Source organism: Marmota monax, unplaced genomic scaffold (assembly GCF_021218885.2).
Source record: "Marmota monax isolate L192 unplaced genomic scaffold, Marmota_monax_Labrador192_F-V1.1 WCK01_AAM20220418_F8-fsc00155, whole genome shotgun sequence".
NCBI lineage: Eukaryota > Metazoa > Chordata > Mammalia > Rodentia > Sciuridae > Marmota > Marmota monax.
The window spans coordinates 2,103,419-2,122,395 of record NW_026694554.1 but is presented as its reverse complement, the minus strand read 5'-3'; the positions used below and the strand labels follow the sequence as shown (position 1 = coordinate 2,122,395).

The 18,977-nt window shown below is 34.2% G+C and overlaps 1 protein-coding gene across 1 annotated transcript in view; it reads right to left on the bottom strand.

The window, feature by feature from the left end:
- The window catches only part of Wdr44 (WD repeat domain 44), an 89,168-nt gene that overhangs the window by 47,225 nt on the left and 22,966 nt on the right, over positions 1-18,977 (bottom strand). Inside the window, exons 2-3 of the mRNA XM_046420942.2 lie at positions 10,617-10,650; positions 4,346-4,420 (exon numbers count right to left, since the gene is read on the bottom strand). Coding sequence (XP_046276898.1) covers positions 4,346-4,420; positions 10,617-10,650 — 109 coding nt within the window. The remainder of the gene's footprint in view (positions 1-4,345; positions 4,421-10,616; positions 10,651-18,977) is intronic.

Below are 18,977 nucleotides of genomic sequence, written 5' to 3'. Positions count from 1 at the left end.
GAGTTTTTTTTTTTTTTTTAACAAAACCATGAAAATAAAAACCCACCCAGGACAAGAATTCAACTTATTTAGGTCTAAACTTGAGCCTATGTTAGAAAAGCCAGCAGATGCAAGGAGATTAAAGTTCTTAAACAAACTATACCCAATATTCCACTATTCAAACTGATGGCAGGTCTATGAAAAGAATTCAAACACCCATCCCATCTTGCCTCACCCTGCCACATTCTTATCTGTAGCTGAAAAATATAGAAAGTTTGTCTTCTACCAACATTTAGTAGAAATATATTTTCTACCCAGTCTTATGATTACTAACACATTAAATCTCCCAACCCACTATTTTTCTACCACACCCAATCATGAATAACTTTTGATTTCTCAATTCTTTGAATCCAGCAAGTAAATGGAGTATGTCACAGAACCATCCTCATCTGGTTGAACATAACCAGTCATGCTAAATGAATTGGATATTACTACTACTTGATAATATTCATCTTTAATATCAACACATTCCTTATATCAGTTTTTTCCCTCAATCTTCAATTTTTTAATTCTAGAAATTCCCTCACTACTTTTGCCAGAGGAATATTAACTAGGGTCTACCTCATTTGTCAATTAGGCGGTAAGGACCTTAGTGATAACAAAACTCAGACTACAACAGGTCTCAGGTTGAACAAGAAGTAAAGACATAGACAGCTGGTACGGTTTCTTTTCTCAAAACGCTTGATGCATGAGGCCCTGGGTTTTGATCCCCAGCACTACATGTGTGCATGTGCGTGCACACACACAAAAAAAAAAAGGAGGAGAAGGAGAAGGAGAAGGAGAAGGAGGAGGAGGAGGAGGAGGAGGAGGAGGAGGAGGAGGAGGAGGAAGGGAGGGAGGGAGGGAAGGAAAAGAAAAAGGCTTGGCTATAATTGGAACAGACTGCCAGAAAGTGACCTAGCACTTTTATAAACTGAAGGGAAGGAGCCTTGAAATTAAGATAACTGAACAAAGTTCTGGAGAAGAAAGAAGCCCTACTGTGTACTATACCCGGTATGCACACCATCATTTAATTGTTAATTATTTTAACACAGGTCTTGTAAGGTGGCTGGATTATCTTCCCTCTACAAAGGAAGGCATCTGAGGTAAAGGCATGAAGAATTTTGTACAATGTCCCATAGCTAGCTAGCTACAAAGACAAAAATTGAAATCCAGGTCTTTCTTAAAAAGCAAGTGTTCTTTAAAATATACCACACTACTCTGGATGGGGAAAAAAAAATACTAAATGGGCTTAGAGCGGTGGTGCATGCCTGTAATCCCAGCGGCTTAGGAGTCTGAGGAAGGAGGATCACAAGTTCAAAATCAGGCTCAGCAAGACCCTGTCTTGAAATAAAAAAATAAAAAGGGCTGGGGATGTGGTTCAGTGGTTAAGTGCCCTGGGTTCAATCCCCTGTGTCAGAAAACAAAACAAATAAAAAATACCTAAATGATCAGTGATGAACGACATTAAGAAGAGGTAAGATGGCTGGGGATATAGCTCAGTTGGTAGAGTGTTAGCCTCGCATGCACAAAGCCCTGGGTTCAATCCCCAGCACTGCCCCCACTGCCCCGCAAACAAAGAAAAAAAAAAAAAAAGAAGAGGTAAGAGATTAAAACAAGTTTGCTGGGGAGGGAAGAGAGAGATGATAGAAGAAATGGATTCAGGCTTCTTAGCCTCTCATGTCTACATGTAACATGAAACAAGATTATTTGCTGAGGGGCATGCAAGTGGGCATAGTGAGTACAAGATGAGTATATGGGTTTATAAATAATCATTGTACATAACGTAAAGGCACTTGACATAAGAGAGGGGTCAAAAGGAGCTTGAAAATCATGTTTTCCCTAACCCCCTGAGAACAATCTCTCTCTCCCTCTCTTCTAAACTTTAATTGTTCTTGCTGGTCATTACAGTATGAACAATAATACAAATACAGGGAGCATATGGGCATTCTGCATATTCATTTTCTCCATACTACATAATTTGTTACTGGAGAGTAAGGCCCATGTTTTCAGGCTCTCTCTCTCTCTCTCTCTCTCTCTCTCTATATATATATATATATTGCCTCACCCTAGATTGTAGGAGGTAATGAAAAGGGAAAGGAGAGAACAGTGAAAAACCATGACCAACACAAAGCAACAAGAGCAACATAAAGCAGTGTTTTGCTATAAAAAGCTCACTGATTTCCTAGTGGTTATAAAATAAACCCCAGATACTTAGTATGATAAAAGGCATTACCATAATCTGGCCCTAACTAGACTAATAGTCAAACATTCTTCACATTCCCCATCTCCATGCCTTTGGTAATGTCTTTCCTCTCTCATCTCTGCCTTCCTAAATCTTATCCATTCATTAAGAACCAGTTTAGATACTACTTTCTCCATGAAGTCTTCTCCATTCCTATCAGCAAGTAGGAAGTAAAGTCTTCTTTGAGTTCTTATACTAGCTTGCAAATTTATTTGAATGCTTATTACATTTAGCTTTATGTTTATCAAATATCCCCTACAAAACTGGAAGCTATTCTCAGGGTCTTGGTCCACGGTATAGCCCATAATCTTTATCATAAATGTTCTACATATCATTAAAAAGTGTAGAACTTAAAAAGTGACACCTCAAGTCTTAAGCTTCATTCTACTGTCTCATGGTGTTTTCTCAATACTTTTTTTTTTTTTTTTGGTGGTGCTGGGGATTGAACCCTGGGCCTTGGGCATATGAGGCAAGCACTCTACCAACTGAGCTATATCCCCAGTCCCTCACTACTTTTTCAGCTCCTAAATTCTCAATAAAGTCACCTTTTTCTTGGCTACTAACTATAGATAGGATAAATTACAAATGGGTAACTAAGAAAATACTCTCAAAAAGGGAAAAAAGAAAAGCTATAGCAAAAAATATAAACATTTCAATTTCAACAATCATTTCAAAAGTGGCTGGATACATTGTAATAAATTTGTTTGATGGAAACTGATACATCAAGCAAAGACTCAGTATTGAAATGGGGTAGAAATATGAGAAAAATAAAAAAATGATAAGAGTAAAACAGAATATAAAATTCTATCTACACTACAATCAAGTATATAAAAATATGCAAGTCATGAGAACCAGAAGGGAATCCTGACAACTGATATGTTACAGTGTAGAACTATGAAAAATTCTTTAAAAAATCGTTACATCCCTGTTTTTTTTTTAATATTAGTTGTTGGACATTTATTTTATTTATTTATATACTGTGCTGAGAATTGAACACGGTACTTCACACATGCTAGGCAAGCATGCTACCACTGAGCTACAACCCAGCCCCTACATCCCTATTTTGTATGCTGGTACACAATACTACTACTTCTTCCAAAAGAAAGAAGCCCTGTATGCACACCATCGTTTAATTGTTAATTATTTTAACACAGGACTTGTAAGGTGGCTGGATTATCTTCTTCCAAAAGGGATTATTTTTTCTTTTAAAGGAAAAAGTATGACCAACATTAAACTATGTGTCCACTAAATCTGTAAATTCTGTAAGGGGAAAACAATCCACACTAGGGGTGATTTTACCATATGCATTTCCCCACATATTTGGTGATTCTTGGAGACATTTTGGGTTGTCATGACTAGGTGGTAGGGGTGTGGATGCTACTGGCATCCCAGTAGGTAGAATAATCCTACAATATATACAACAGTTTCCCCTTCCCTCTAACACAATGAATTATCCAGCCCCCAAAGTTAATACAGCTACAACTAAAGAAACAGTAAATGTGTCATTTTGTTGGCTTTCAAAAACTCACTTGCTATAACAGTGCCTAGGAGACGGGAAAAAACTCAGAACTTGTAGAAATGAGTAAACACACACATCCAGTCTTTCTGTGAGTTTTATCCTGATATTTAAAACTGTCCATTCTAAAAATATTTATCTTGTGCTCTGTCTCTTCTAAGAAACCAGCTTCTGGAGCCTCACAGCACTGATTCTTTAAACAGTATCAAAGATATTATCAGAATAAGAACTGATTCCTAAAGACATCAGAATTTGATGCACTGAGTTTTTCAATATCTGTAATGCCCAGTGGCAATTTCAAGAGGAGCTACAGATTATTCTAATAAAGTATAAGAAGAAAAAATAAAAATGTTCTATAAAATACTGTTTTAAGGATAATTATCAATTAGTTAGAATGTAAAAATGACCTACAAAAAGTCCTGTGTGCCTTCAATTACAAATTCAATGGATCCAAGATATAATTTCTGAATAGTGTACTACACTAAAAAAGTAGGAAATTTTCTGTTTTAAATATACCATGTAAATATAATGTCTGCTATATAATAATATTGACATATCTTTCCAACCTTTTTAGACACATCTTGTTTCAATTCTTGTACAGGGGACTCATTTCCAACTTTGTATGCAGTGTTCTCTGTTTCCTGTTTTAAAAAGAAAAGAAATAGAGACCAAATGATGACTTCTTTTTTAAAAAAAATCTGCTTAAAAAGGGTTCAAATGAGAAAATACAGCATTAATAAATCTAAGATCCACAAATGGTTTAGATGTCTATATACTGATAGATGCCTACAGATTTCATGCCTATGTGAATTGAATAAGAAGGCTGATAATAGGCAATTTTCTATTTATCTAACATAATAGAATATTTACATTTAAATGTGAAATCCTGCCCAACTCTTTAACATTAAAAAACTGTAACTGAAGATTAATAATAATAAAATAAGAATGTGTAAGTACCTTTGTACCTGAAAATGATTAAAGATTTAAGCAAAGGGTTGAATCAGAATTATTGTTCCCAAAATATGGCTCCATAAATAGACATTAATACAAAAGCATATAATACAGAAAAACACATTCAGAGAACATTTCTTTTAAAAAAAGTCTACATGCTTTATAAAAGGAATCAAGACTTGACCAGAAGTTAAATGAAGCCCCCAGAATAGTAACAGATGAAAAATATTAAACCCACCAAAAATACATATATATCTACGTATACATTTATATACACATACGTACATATATATATATATTTGGGAGGTTAGAGAAGGTACAAATGTATCTTCATTTCTGCTAGAAAAAAAATCAGGGCAAAATAAGACAATTATATAGTTGCAAATTTTAACATAATATTCTTTTCCATCTTGTTATTTTTATAACTACAGAAGTATAGCGGTTTTTTTTTTTTAGGGGGGGGGGTACTAGGGATTGAATCCAGGGCACGCAACCACTGAGCCACATACCCAGCCCTATTTTGTATTTTATTTAAAGACAAGGTCTCACTGAGTTGCTTAGTTCCTCACAAAGTTGCTGAGGCTGGCTTTGAACTCACAATCCTCTTGCTTCAGCCTCCTGAGCCACTGGGATTACAAGAGTATACCAATGCACCCAGCAGAAGTACAGCAATTTGAATGCTACTATTGAATACTGAGAAACATTGCATAATTCTTGGGTGTACATCCCATAGCATGTTAGAATGTCACTATAATCATTTTTGACAGATAAGTCACTCAAGGCTCATAAAGGTTGCCTATAAGGATTTACATAAGTATTAAGGTGGTACTTACATAAATACCAGGATATGATCATGATAGACTCCATGATAAAACTGCCTCAGAGATTATTATTATGGATTTAATGAGGAAGTGAAATTTCCAAAGGACTTCAATAACCTTAATCTGAGAAGTTGTTTCACTGAAATCCTACCCAGCATTTGGGGAATATTACTAATCTTATACAAACTCTTGTAGAGAAAAAAAAAATCATGGAATCTTAGGTACTAGGTAAAATCCAAACTCCACCACTGCTAATGAGAGCCTAAAATGACATGACCCTTTAGATATCTTCTATACTTTTTCTTTTTTGCATAAAGGATTAAACTCAGGGTTTCTTTACCACTGAGCCATATCCCCAGCCTATTTTATTTTTTACTTTGAAACATGGTCTTGCTAAGTTGCTTAGTGCATCATCAAGTTGCTGAGGCTAGCTATGAACTTGTGATCCTCCTGCATCAGCCTCCAGACATGCTGGGATTACAGGCATGTGCCATCATGCCCAGCAATCCCTATACTTCTGATATCCCTCTCCTATTTCCCCCCTCAATTACACTCTGGCCAACTGGGTCATTCCTTGCCACAAAGTTGGTGATTCAAGTGTAATTTTATCAGAAATGCCTTCAATGATCATCTTAAAATGACTTATCACCACCTGAAATGACATTTTTTTTACCTGCTTGTTTTTTGTCTCTGTCCCATAAAAACAGGGACCTGATTTGTTTTGTTCACTACTATTTCCCCAGTACCTATAATAGTGCCTGGCATTAAGCAGTCATTTGCCCTATGAATGTTGAATAATGCATGCTGTTTTTCAGTTAATACACGTTAAGGTTATATATTTTTGATTCCTGGTTTCAACTAAAGAAAATCTAATCAAAACAAATTAGTAAAATAACCTTGACAAGATGATAACTTGAAAGGAGATCATCATTATAAGAGCCGTTAAGGCACATTAGAGAAACACCATCAACCATTCTACCAATTAGGTATATCAATCCAATTATCCTCCAATAACTGTTCATTACTAGGAAAATGAGAGGCATTTATAACAAAATTCTGTAGATATTTTGTCTATGTCAAGCTAAGCAAAAATACATGTTAGTAATTCCTGGACCTCAATTTAATTTGCTTTAATAAAGTACTTACAAAGATCACAGATTAACATTCTTATACAGACCAAAATGGACAAGCAGTGATTAGACTTGTATTTTATTTGGCTTTAAAAAAAACCATCTTGGACTTTGAACTCTGAAAGAAAGGGACTCATTGTAAACTGCTGCTAACCTGCCACATGACCAGATCTTCAGAAATGTGAATTAGAAGATTTCTTAGTAAAGCCCAACTTAGTATATATAGTCAACTGCAATTTGCTTTCTGTGATATATAAAGTCCGGGTCCTTTTTCCAACACCTCAATCAGGCTTTAGGGAATAAGGCAATGGAAATAAAGCATGTGCTTATCTTCCTCATGGTATTTGGCTATAAGATTTGAGTCTTCTAATTTTAGTAAGCACACCCAACAATACTTTGTGAAATCTCATTTCACAAAGAATTTGTACAAAAGCAATCTATAATGGCTGCACATTGTGGTGCATGCCTGCAATCCTCAGGAGGCTAAGGCAAGAGAATGGCTAGCTTGAGGCCAGACTCAGCAACTTAATGAGACACTGTCTCAAAATTAAAAAATTGAAAGGACTGGGAATGTAGCTCAGCGGTAGATCACTTGCTTAGCATGTGCAAGTCCCTCAGTTCAATCTATAGTACTGTAAAAAAAAAAGTAATCTATACTCACAGAAATCTTCATTATTATCAACTAAAAACATTAAGCTAAAAGAATTTATAAAAAATTCAAGTCACTTCTCCTTTTTAGAAGTGAGGGAAGAGGAAACTATTAACAGTGACTGAAGTGACATTTAAAAAAAATAAAAATGTGGGGCTGAGGCTGTAGCTCAGTGGTAGAGCACTTGCTTTGCACATGGGAGGCACTGGGTTCGAGACTCGGCACCACATATAAATACTACACTAAAAAAACCACTACAACTAAAAAAATATTCTAAAAAATTAGAAATGTGACTTCTCTTTTTTGCTGAGAAAATAAAAATGGGAAACAACACTTCAATATTTGTCATATCCATCCATTCCTTTCAATATCATTCCCTGTCAACATTTCACATCTTAATGTTCTAACTACCTCTGAACGCCTTTCACTGACTTAAGTCTCTCTCCTTCAAACTGTCTTCCACCCTTCCACCAGTTTTCTTTTCTCAATTTCCCAGGAAAAACCTTGGGTCACCATGACTGTAAATCATGTACAAACTGACTTTTTAAGTGCCTTACTTCAAAAATTTAATGGTTGAGTTTGGTACCAGGAAATAAACCCAGGGGAACTTTACTACAGAACCACATCCCCAGCCCTTTTTTTATTCTTTGAGACAGGGTTTTGCTAAGTTGCTTAGGGCTTCCCTAAATTGCTGAGGCTGATCTCAAACTTGCAATCCTGTTTGCCTCAGCCTCCCAAATAGTTGGGATTACAGGCGTGTGCCACAGTGCCTGGATAAAGGTCAAATTTCTTAACCTGCTATCTAGGGCTCATCATGATCTGGCCTCAATATATATTTTCAACATCCTACCACTGAAACCTTCCCTCTGGTTACACTAGTATTTCAATACTCCCAGTAAATCTCACACCTTTGCATATTAATTTGTTCATACAATTTCCTACCATACAGTGCTTTCCCAATTGTTCTCTATGTCCCCAATTTTCAAAGCCCAAGTTTTACCTTCTCCCTGAAACCTTCTTTTAGCACTCAGCATCTAGTCTACAAACATCAAGATCTCATATACTGTCTCTTTGAATATGTCTCTTCTATAAGACTATACAATGACCCAAAATCAGGACTCTTATGAAACCTTTCTTTGTATTGCTTAAGATATCAACAGACACTGGTGCAGTGGTGTGTGTCTATAATCCTGGCAGCTTGGGAGGCCGAGGCAGGAGGACCCCAAGTTCAAAGTCAGCCTCAGTAACTTAATGAGGCCCTATCTAACTCAGCAAGACCGTGTCTCTAAATAAAATATAAAAAAGGGCTGGGGATGTGGCTCAGTGGTTAAATGCCCCTGGGTTCACTTCTGGGTACTAAAAAAAGAAAAAGATATCAACTGATAAATTATTATACATAATATATACTGAATATTCTCAGTATATCCATAGCATAGAATATTATTTAGCAATAAAAAGGAACTGTTGATATATGCAACAACTTCGATGAATCTCAATCCTTTCAGTTGACCTCAAAACAACAATCCTATATGATTTAATTTATAAAATACTCTCAAAATGACACAATTAAAGAGATGGAAAACAGATTTAGGGATGATATTGGGGAGGTGGTGGACGTGACTCTAAAGGACTAGCACAAGGACTACTCCAAATTCTGTATCTTGGTTGTGGTGGTGGTTTCCTAGACACACAGGTGATAAATTGATAGAGAACTATGCACTCACATTATTCTGATGTTATATTCTTGGTTTTGATATTCTACTATAATTAAGATATAATCACTGGGGAAACTGGATGAAGAATACACAGGACCTCTCTGTACTATCTGTGTAGCTTCCTGGGAATCTACAATTATTTCAACATAAAAAAAGTAAAAAAGGAACAATATTCAACTTTATTTACTAAATATGTACAACTGCTATCTAATTTTATTCAAGTAAAGGATAATAAGCAATTACTAGGATAAAATAAATTCCCCAAATTATTTGTTATAACCTAAATATAACTTAGAGCTAAGTGACTTTCAAAACCTAAAAGAATAAAGAGAAACTGCCTCTGGATATGGATACTGGGAGGTAGGGATGGAAGATGGAGGCAAAAAGTACATTTTCAATCATATACCTTTGCCTTGAGCAAATTTTAACCATGTACATATATTACTTTTAATATTACTTTTATTAAATATTGAGTAAATGTTATTTTTTTATAAAATACAAGGAATAAGTAATTATAACTTTAAGTGCTCAGTTTAAAAACAAATTCAATACTATTACCTTTCAAGTCTGTATTGTTCTTTATTTCTTTTATAGTTTCATCTCTTTAGAAATGAACAAAAGCTTAAAATTTGTGTTTATTATTCCCTTTGAATTATTTGTAATTTTAGCATGCTTGTATCCCTAAACCATCTATCCCTAAAAAAATCTCTTTGATTTGGCATGCTTTTTAAAGTTAATATAAAGGGAATCACAGAGTCCATATTTTTCTATGGATTGCTCCCACCCAATATTCTGGGGCTAAAATTCATTCGTGTTATTGTATATAAATAATTCATTCATTTCTACTGCTGTAGAATATTCCAAATAAGTATACCACAATTTATCAAAGAGACTGGCATCCAATATGTACAAAAGAAGTATACTAGAACTGAAAAAAGGGCATGCTTGAGATTATATGCACACAAACACACACATATATAATACATACTCTATTTGATATAAATAGTTCTGTTTGGTGACATTCTTGTTCTTGAAATGGGTCTCTCTTAGGGGACTGGGGTATAGTGGTAGAGCACTTGACTAGCATGTGTAAGGCCCTGAATCTGATCTCTATCAACACAAAAGAAAAAAATTAAGGTTCTCACTGGCATAATATCTCATTACCAAACTATTCTTCTTGGATAATATAAGGCTGGGATTTATTTTAATATATAATGATGGTACAAATTCATGAGCCCACAAGAAGTATACAAATGTTTTTTTTGTCATACAAGTCCTATTTTTTTAGTTAACATACCCACAAGGTATTACAAAGTGTTCTTTTTATTCTAAAAACCAAAGAAAAATAGTGAAAAATCTAAAAAATATTTATAACCCTTTCTTTACAGCATAATATTTGGTTAGGTATTTCTAGAATACCTAATTATACTCAATAGGATATAATGACAATATTGTTGAATAAAAAAAATTTTAAAAAGCAAAATAAGGAAAATGACAAATTATATATATAAGAAAATAAATGAAAAGTGTATATGATTTCTATAAACACATCTTTAAGAAAGCACACTGACCTTGAATGATGAAAGCCCAACTTTTCCTGGAGACCTGTTCAGAAATTAAAAAAAAAAAACAAAACAATGAGGTGCTGAATAGAAAAGATAAACTACTTTTATACACTGTTAAAGCCAAACTTGCATTTTAATAAACATGTATTTTGTGACTGAAAATTCTTGCCTGCATATAGAGAATATGAAAATGTCAAAAATCAGAATAAAATTAAGATGATTTATAATCTTATGACCTAGAGATTTGAACACTATAAATATAAAATATATATGTATGTAACACTATATATATATGTATAAACAAACATACACACAAACACATACATATGGTGTTCAAATATATATGTGTGTGTGTGTGTGTGTATATACATAGCAAGCATATACATATATTCAAATATATATATATATATATATATATATATATATATATATATATATATATATATGGCAAGCATCCCCGTAAATAAATTTCAACTCCATGATAAATTTCCTTAAAGTAAACTTGTCTAACAGTGGAACTATAGGCCAAAAATACACAAACTTTTCAGAATTTTGAGAAATTTTCAAATTGCCATCCAAAACAGCAGTATCAATTTATACTCCCACTGCTTTATAAATTATTGTTAACACCTCTGTCAAAAATGAATGTTTTAAAATTTTTTCACCTATTTGACAGGCAAAAGTATATCTCATCATTGTTTTAATTTACACTTCTTTGATTTCTAGTGTTGAAAATTTTCATGTGCAATTAGATAGTTACAGTTGCTTTTGAAGATAATCATTTTTCTTCTCAGCTCATTTTTTATACTGGAGTAAAATTTTATTCTTAAACATAGACTACTCTAGATATAGCAATTTTAAAAAGTAACTTTTCACCAATTATTTTCATCCCTCACATTCTTTTCCAAATAAGAACAGTCTGATATCTGCTTCAAAGCACAAGGGAGAAAGACACATATAATAATACAATTTTAAATAATTAACATGCCATTTCATTTCTAAGTTTTTTAAAAATAAGCTACAATGATACCAGATGGTACAACTTTGAGTTGAAAGGCACCTTCAAGACCTTGAGTAAATGGTTTTATCCCTTTTACTCTATCACACAGCTCATAAAGAGCACTTTCCAGCTATTTATTCACAGAATCTGTTATTGGCCAATTCTCAACACATATAGAGATATTTCAGATTATGCAAAGGAATTACTTCCTTTTCAGAGACAAGGGACACAGTGAAAACAGGCTTTAGAGAAGACGAACCTTGCTCGAATTATCATTTCTGCCATTTATCCTATGTGTGATCAAATAGTTTCAGCTTCTCTAAGTCCCTGTCTCATCCTGTGTAAAAAGGGATAAAACCATCTATTCAGGACTGATATGAGGATTCAGTGAGAATATCTGGGGCCCACACCCTAAGCAGTAATTTCTTCAGCAGCTTTGAAATGCTACATGTTTCTCAAAGGTACCTTGGCAGTCTGTCAGTACCGAGGAGCCTAAGATCAGTCAATGGAATACAGAAAAGGTACCCTACAGCCTTAACAACAGAGAACATAAGGAAAAAGCCAGATTGTTATCATTGGGGTGTCTAGTTGGGATCCAGGTCTTTGGTGTCCCAAACAAAGAACTGAGTAAGACACACACAAGTAACAGGTGAAGTACAGATTTATTGACAGTGAAGCTGAAAGTAGCATTCCGAAGATAGAATGGAGTGGGCTGAACAAGAAAGAGTGGTTCAAGGATCTATGTCTGGAAATTAGTGTCTTATATGCTGAGCTATATGGCATTCTCTTCCTTATATGGACCTGACTGAAGACCGTACTCCATTTGTTCCCATTAGTTATCTTAGAAAACCTAAATAGAATACTGTCCACTTTACCTCCATTGGTTATTTTAGAATACTGAACCTGTGGCGGGAGTTGTTATGGTAACTGGACTTATCATAAACAGGGACATGATGACTTATCTCCCTGTCCTAACCTCTAGTAGCATTTTTCTTGTACCTTGCCTCTGCCATCTTGGTGACACTGAACTTCTACCTAATAATATTATATTGAGCTAATGATTAAAATGGGATTTTGCTTGCAACTGGTGTTGTCATTAAACCAAGAACTGGTAACAAAGACATTCACGTTTGAAGCATATTTTAAGTATTATAAAGTTGTTAAGGTCTTGGATTGTTCCAATCTATTAAACCTAGAACTTTGTTACCAGGGTAGTCTGTAAGACTAGAATTCTTTTGTGATCAAATTTTTGACCCACATATATAACATCAACACCTAGTAAAAAAGCAAAATATTTATAATTTTTAAAGTTGGCTAAAATGATTTGTGTCGTGTGCAAAGATGAGAAAAGAATAATTTGTTTCACCACAAAAAGCACTAATTATGTAATATCCCGATTAGAAGTTTTCTTAAAAGGGGCCTTGTAAGTAATAATAAAACAATGACTATCCTTTAAAATATGTGCCCCAAACTATGTTAACATTTTAACTGGCTTTGGTCTTCATGACCCCTATTTGGTAGTTATATTACTTTCCCCTATGTCACATAACAAAAATCTGACTTAGGTCAGAAACAATCATTTAAACTGCATAGTTAGTAAATAGTAGGGCTGGAATGACCTTATGTATGTACTCCAGGGCCCACTGTTTCAATCACTTTATAATATTGCTTCCTTTCTTATCAAAAGTTTGGCACTCAAAGGAAAGTTCCATTTCTCTAGAAATTTTACATATGGAACAATTCATTAGTTCATTTCCTGGCCAAGTCAGGCATTAACTGTAGTTGTTAAAAACAGGTCAGGATTCAAAAGCCTTTGACTTAATCAGTTTAGTCCAACTCAAATAATAGCACATTAACAAAATTTTTATAACTAGGATCTTTGTGTTACTAGAGATTGAATCCAGGGGTACTTTACCACTGAGTTACATCCCTAATCTTTTATTTCTTTTTTTGAGATAGGGTGTCAGTAAATTGCCTAGGCTGGCTTCAAACTTGCAACCTTCCTCCCTCAGCTTCCCAAGTCACTGAGATTACATGTGTGCACCACCACACTCAGCTCATAATCATTTCCTTTTAACTATTTTTAAGTAAAAACTTTCAAAAGCAGATTATAAATAAGTACATGTAGGTTTGGGGCTGTAGCTCAGTGGCAGAGCACTTGCCTCGCATGTGTGAGACATTGGGTTGGTTCCTCAGCACCACATAAAAATAAACAAATAAAATACAGGCATGCTGTCCATCTACAAATACAATTTTTTAAAAAAAATAAGTACATGTATATGAATAGGCTTGGTCTTACAGTTTCAATAAACTATCCCTTCAAAATATCTTCCCAAACAAAGGATATACAAATTTCTCTTTCTTCTTTAATTATTACACTCATTCATAATATATTAATACAATAATGCCCTTCTGGGACTCTAAAACTCTAAAATGCAGGGAATTTATTTGTGTTCACACCAAAGTACCCCAGGCTACTATGTTTGGAATGTCTTAGAGTTTTGTGTTTCCTTCCTCAGTTTAAATAGTCACTTCTTATAATTGGCCAGGTGCCTACCTTTAAAAGCTTTCTTCCCCGTTTTAATTTTTGTTTCTAACCTGTATTGAACTGGGAGGCCAGATTGTTTTTAATATATATATATTTTTAGTTGTAGTTGGTCACAATATCTTAATTTAATTTTATGTGGTGCTGAGGATCGAACCCAGTGCCCCACATGTGTGAGGCACGCACTCTACCAATGAGCTACAGCCCCAGCCCAGGAAGCCAGATTTTTAAAAATATATGGTAAAGAAAGAATAGGGATTTGGGGAGTCTCTCCAGGAGACTTTATGTACATGACCTTATTATGGGCTTTGTGGCACTTCTTTTGATCATTGAGAGGTTTTCAATATGCTTTTTATTTTTTTAAGCATTTGGCTGTATTTGAGAATTGTCACTACCAAAGAAGTGGCTGCCAGCTAAATGAGTTGTTAACCATCTTCTGTATTTCTAGACAATTCAACTTCTCTGTGGCTTGGTAACTATTTTCAAGGCAAAGATAAAATCATACTAGTTCAGAGTATTTATGTGTCTGAAGAAAACAACCATTCAGGTCAAGTTTGGTGTGGGAAGGAGAAATGAGGCACTAGACGTCAAGAAAATTAAATTCTACTCTTGGCTCTCCCACCAATTAGCTGCAAGATCTTATGCAAGGGTTTGTAGAGTTTATGTAATTTTAGGAAATTTTATCTTAAGAACCTTTGTTAGTTACGGAGTAAAGATATAATTTACACCAAGATTAATGATCTAAATTTATACTGTCTGGTTCCCCTAAATTTGAGATGTAGTATATAAAACATAGACATAACCAAACAGACACACACATTCAGAAGTTTTACTTACTACCTCTAGTCAACTTGAAAAATATTTCTTCAAATATTCTGTAGATGCTGAATAAGGCAAATTAAAAATTTCCTTTTAATATGTTAGAGTCTATAATTTTTCCCAGAAAAAGCCCATTCAAATGCCTACATAAAATAACCTTTTTTTAAAATATTTTTTTAGTTGCAGTTGGACACAATACCTTTATTTTATTTATTTTTACATGGTGCTGAGGCTCAAACCCAGTGCCTTGCACGTGCTAGGTGAGTGCTCTACTGCTGAGCCACAATCCCAGCCCCTAAAATAACCTTTTTAACAGTACTTATAAGTGGAAAATCTTTCAGTAAACCCTAAAGTTACATGTAGACATATTAAATAAGGTTGGCGGTGGATCCCACTTCAAAGTAAATCTAACAAACCAAAATGAGAACTTTGAAAGTTCATTTTTCATTTCAGAAACTTTTATCATAGGGTTCAAATATGTTTGATGCATTTGTTATCTGATTAGCTGAGTTTTTAAGTTAATGCTAAACAATAATACAACATTAAGGAACTGAATTTCCTTGCATACCTAATAGCAAAAACAAAACTGAACTAAATTTCAACAGTAGATTGCAAACATGGTAAATGTTTTAAAACTAAAAATATTAAATGAGATGTTCTGAGATATATATATATATATATATATATATATATATATATATATACACATCATAGATTGACTAAATCACAAGCTAACTAATATATCCATCACTTTGGATACTTATTATTTCTTGGCTTTTTTTAAATTTTGTGGTGCTGGGGATAGAACCCAGGGCCTTATGCATTGCAAGGCAAGCACTCTACCAACTGAGCTATAACTCTAGCCCTTATTATTTCTTTATGGTAAGAACATTTGACATTTATGCTTTTAGCAATTTTGAAACACAATATTATAAACTTCAGTCACATTCTGTATAATAGATCTTAAAATCTGATTCCTCCTAACTGAAACTTTATACACTTTGATCAGCATCTTCCCATACCTCCCTTTCTCTCCAGCCCCTCATTTCTATGAATTTGTTAGATTTCAAATGTGAGATCATGAAGCATTTGTTTTTCTGTGCCTTGTTTATTTCACTTAACTTAATGTGTTCTAGGTTCATCTGTGTTGTTTTTTTAAAATTTTTGTTTTTTAATTGTAGATGGACATAATATCTTTATTTTGTTTTTATGTGGTGCTGACTGAACCCAGTGCCTCACACGTGCTAGGTAAGCACTCTACCACTGAGCAGAACCCCAGCCCTCATCCATGTTGTTTTAAATAAAAATTTTCTTCTTTTCATGGCTGAATATTCCATTGTATGTGTGTGTGTGTGTGTGTGTATATATATATATATATATATATATATATATATATATATATATATACACACCACATTTCCTTTATCTATTTATCCTCTGATGAACATTCAGCTTGAATCTCTATCTTGGTATTACACATAATGCTGCAAGAAACATAGAAATATAGATATCTCTTTGATATACTGACTTCCTTTCTTTTGGATATATATTCAATTGTGGGATTACTGAATCGTGTGGTAGTCCTATTTTTAGTTTCTTGAGGCATTTTCATAATGTTTTCCACAATGGCTATCCTAATTTACATTCCCACCAACAATGTACAAGGCTTCCCTTTTTTCCACATCCTCACCAACACTATCTTTTAGATAATAGCTATTCTAACAGGTATGGGGTAAGATCTCATTGTGATTTTAATTTGCATCACATTTATGATTAGTGATGCTGAATACTTTTTCATATACATATAGGCCATCTGTATTTTTCTTTTTTTTTAGATTGTCAAAGGACCTTTATTTTATTTATTTATATGCAGTGCTGAGAATTGAACCCAGTGCCTCACACATGCTAGGCAAGCGCTTCACCACTAGGCACAACCCTAGCCCATCTATGTTTCTTTTGATAAATGTTTCTTCAGGTATTCTTTTTTTTGGGAGGGATTATTGGGGATTGAAAACCAGAGGTGCTTTACCACTGAGTTATATCCCAAGCTTATTTTATTTATTTTTTGAGACCAGGGCCTTGCTAAGTTGCTGAGGCTGACTTAGAATTTGCAATCCTCCTGTCTCAGTCTCCCTAGCCACTGGGATTAAAAGCATGCCCAATTGTGCCTGGATTTTCAGGTCTTTTAACGTTTTTCTCCCTGCTATTAAATTGTCCAAGTTCCTGATATACCTTGGATATTCATTTTTTTCCTCTTTATGGAACTGGGGATTAAACCCAGGGATGCTTTACCACTGAGCTCCACCCCTGGTTCTTCTTATTTTTTTGTTTGAGACAGGGTCTTGCTAAATTGCTTGGGGCATAAGTTGCTAAAGCTGGCCTTGAACTAGTGCTCCTGCCTCAGCCTCCCAGGTAACTGAGATTACAGGTATGTGCCAGCTACTCCACCTAGTTATATTGTGGATATCAATAAGATAAGTGCTTTGCAAATATTTTCTCCCAACCCATAGGCTGTTTCTTTACTCTGTTAACCATTTCATTTGCTGTGCAGGAGCTTTGTCTACTGTTGCTTTTGCCGTCTATGCTTTTGGGGTTAAATACAAAAGATCATTGCTCACATCAATGTAGAAAACAAAGTAAAATTTTAATTTTGCAGTAGCTTCCCAAATTGAAGACAGTGTCTATCAACTGTGTTATTACATTTAAACATGAAAAACAATTTCCAAAACAGTTTCAAAATAAAACTCTGCTTTAAATAATATTGGTATTCTACTAAGAAGAAAACATGACTTACAAATACTAAAAGTAGTGTGGCTTCTACTTACATATTGCATGTAAAAGTGATTTTTAGATTATTACTTCAGCAACTTTCAAAGTAGACAGAATATTTTGATTCACTATATCCTGTTTTCTATGAGTTATTTTCATATACTAACATTCAGTTTATACTAACAAATTTCATGCCTGAATATAAAATAATGTGGTAGATACTTTCTCTTGTCCCAACTCATTTAGTTTTTGTTTTGCTTTACTCTTTTTTTTTTTTGGTACTGGGTATTGAACTCAGGGGCACTTTACTACTGAGATACATCTCCAGTCCTTTTTACTTTTTATCTGCAGATAGTCTCGCTAAATTGCTGAGGCTGGCCTTGAACTTGTGATCCTTCTGCTTCAATTTCCCAAGTTGCTGGGATTATAGGCATACACCACCATGCCAGGCTCTGGCATTGTTAATTATAGTAGTTTTCCTTTTGAAGCTAGGGTACTGGTGTCCAGTAGCAATATATTTTAATATCTTCAAAATAGTCACTATTTAAAAATTTTCATGTAGTTACAAAATGTTGCTCTTGTAATATTGTAGGATAGTAGTAGTATTTTTTGTGGATAGTATTTTTCTTTTATAAATTCTAACCTGATCCAGCCATAACCTTCAGACATATGAAGCAAAATTTCATTAGAATAATAAGGTTATTACTCCCAAGCATAGGTACCCAGTCACAAAGTATATGTATCTAATGAGCAACTTACCCAAGAGTTGCTGAGATTCATAGGAAGTAAACTGTCAAATCCTTTATAATCTCTCACATAATAGTACTGCATTCAATACAACTGCAGTGAAACATGCAAATATGCAAGCAAAGCAATGTTTTATCAATCCTCTTATATGGCTGGACTTTGAAACTTGCTAAACCTGACTCTCTAATCTAGTATGCTAAGAAGAGTATACATTTACTTTATAGAAACAAAAATCAATCCAACAGAAAATATATACCCATGCCTAGCAAGCATAAGGCCTTGAGTTTAGTCTCTAGTAAAATACACACACACACACACACACACACAGTATATAGCAATAGGTTATTTTTTTTTCAGATTTGGATGCAACATATAACTACTGTTTTTTTTTTTTAAATAACAAGTTATTAAAAGTGAACATGTTGCCTGCCTATTGATATTACCTAGTATTAAAGAGATTTACAGTAATTCATTAAAAATCCCCAAA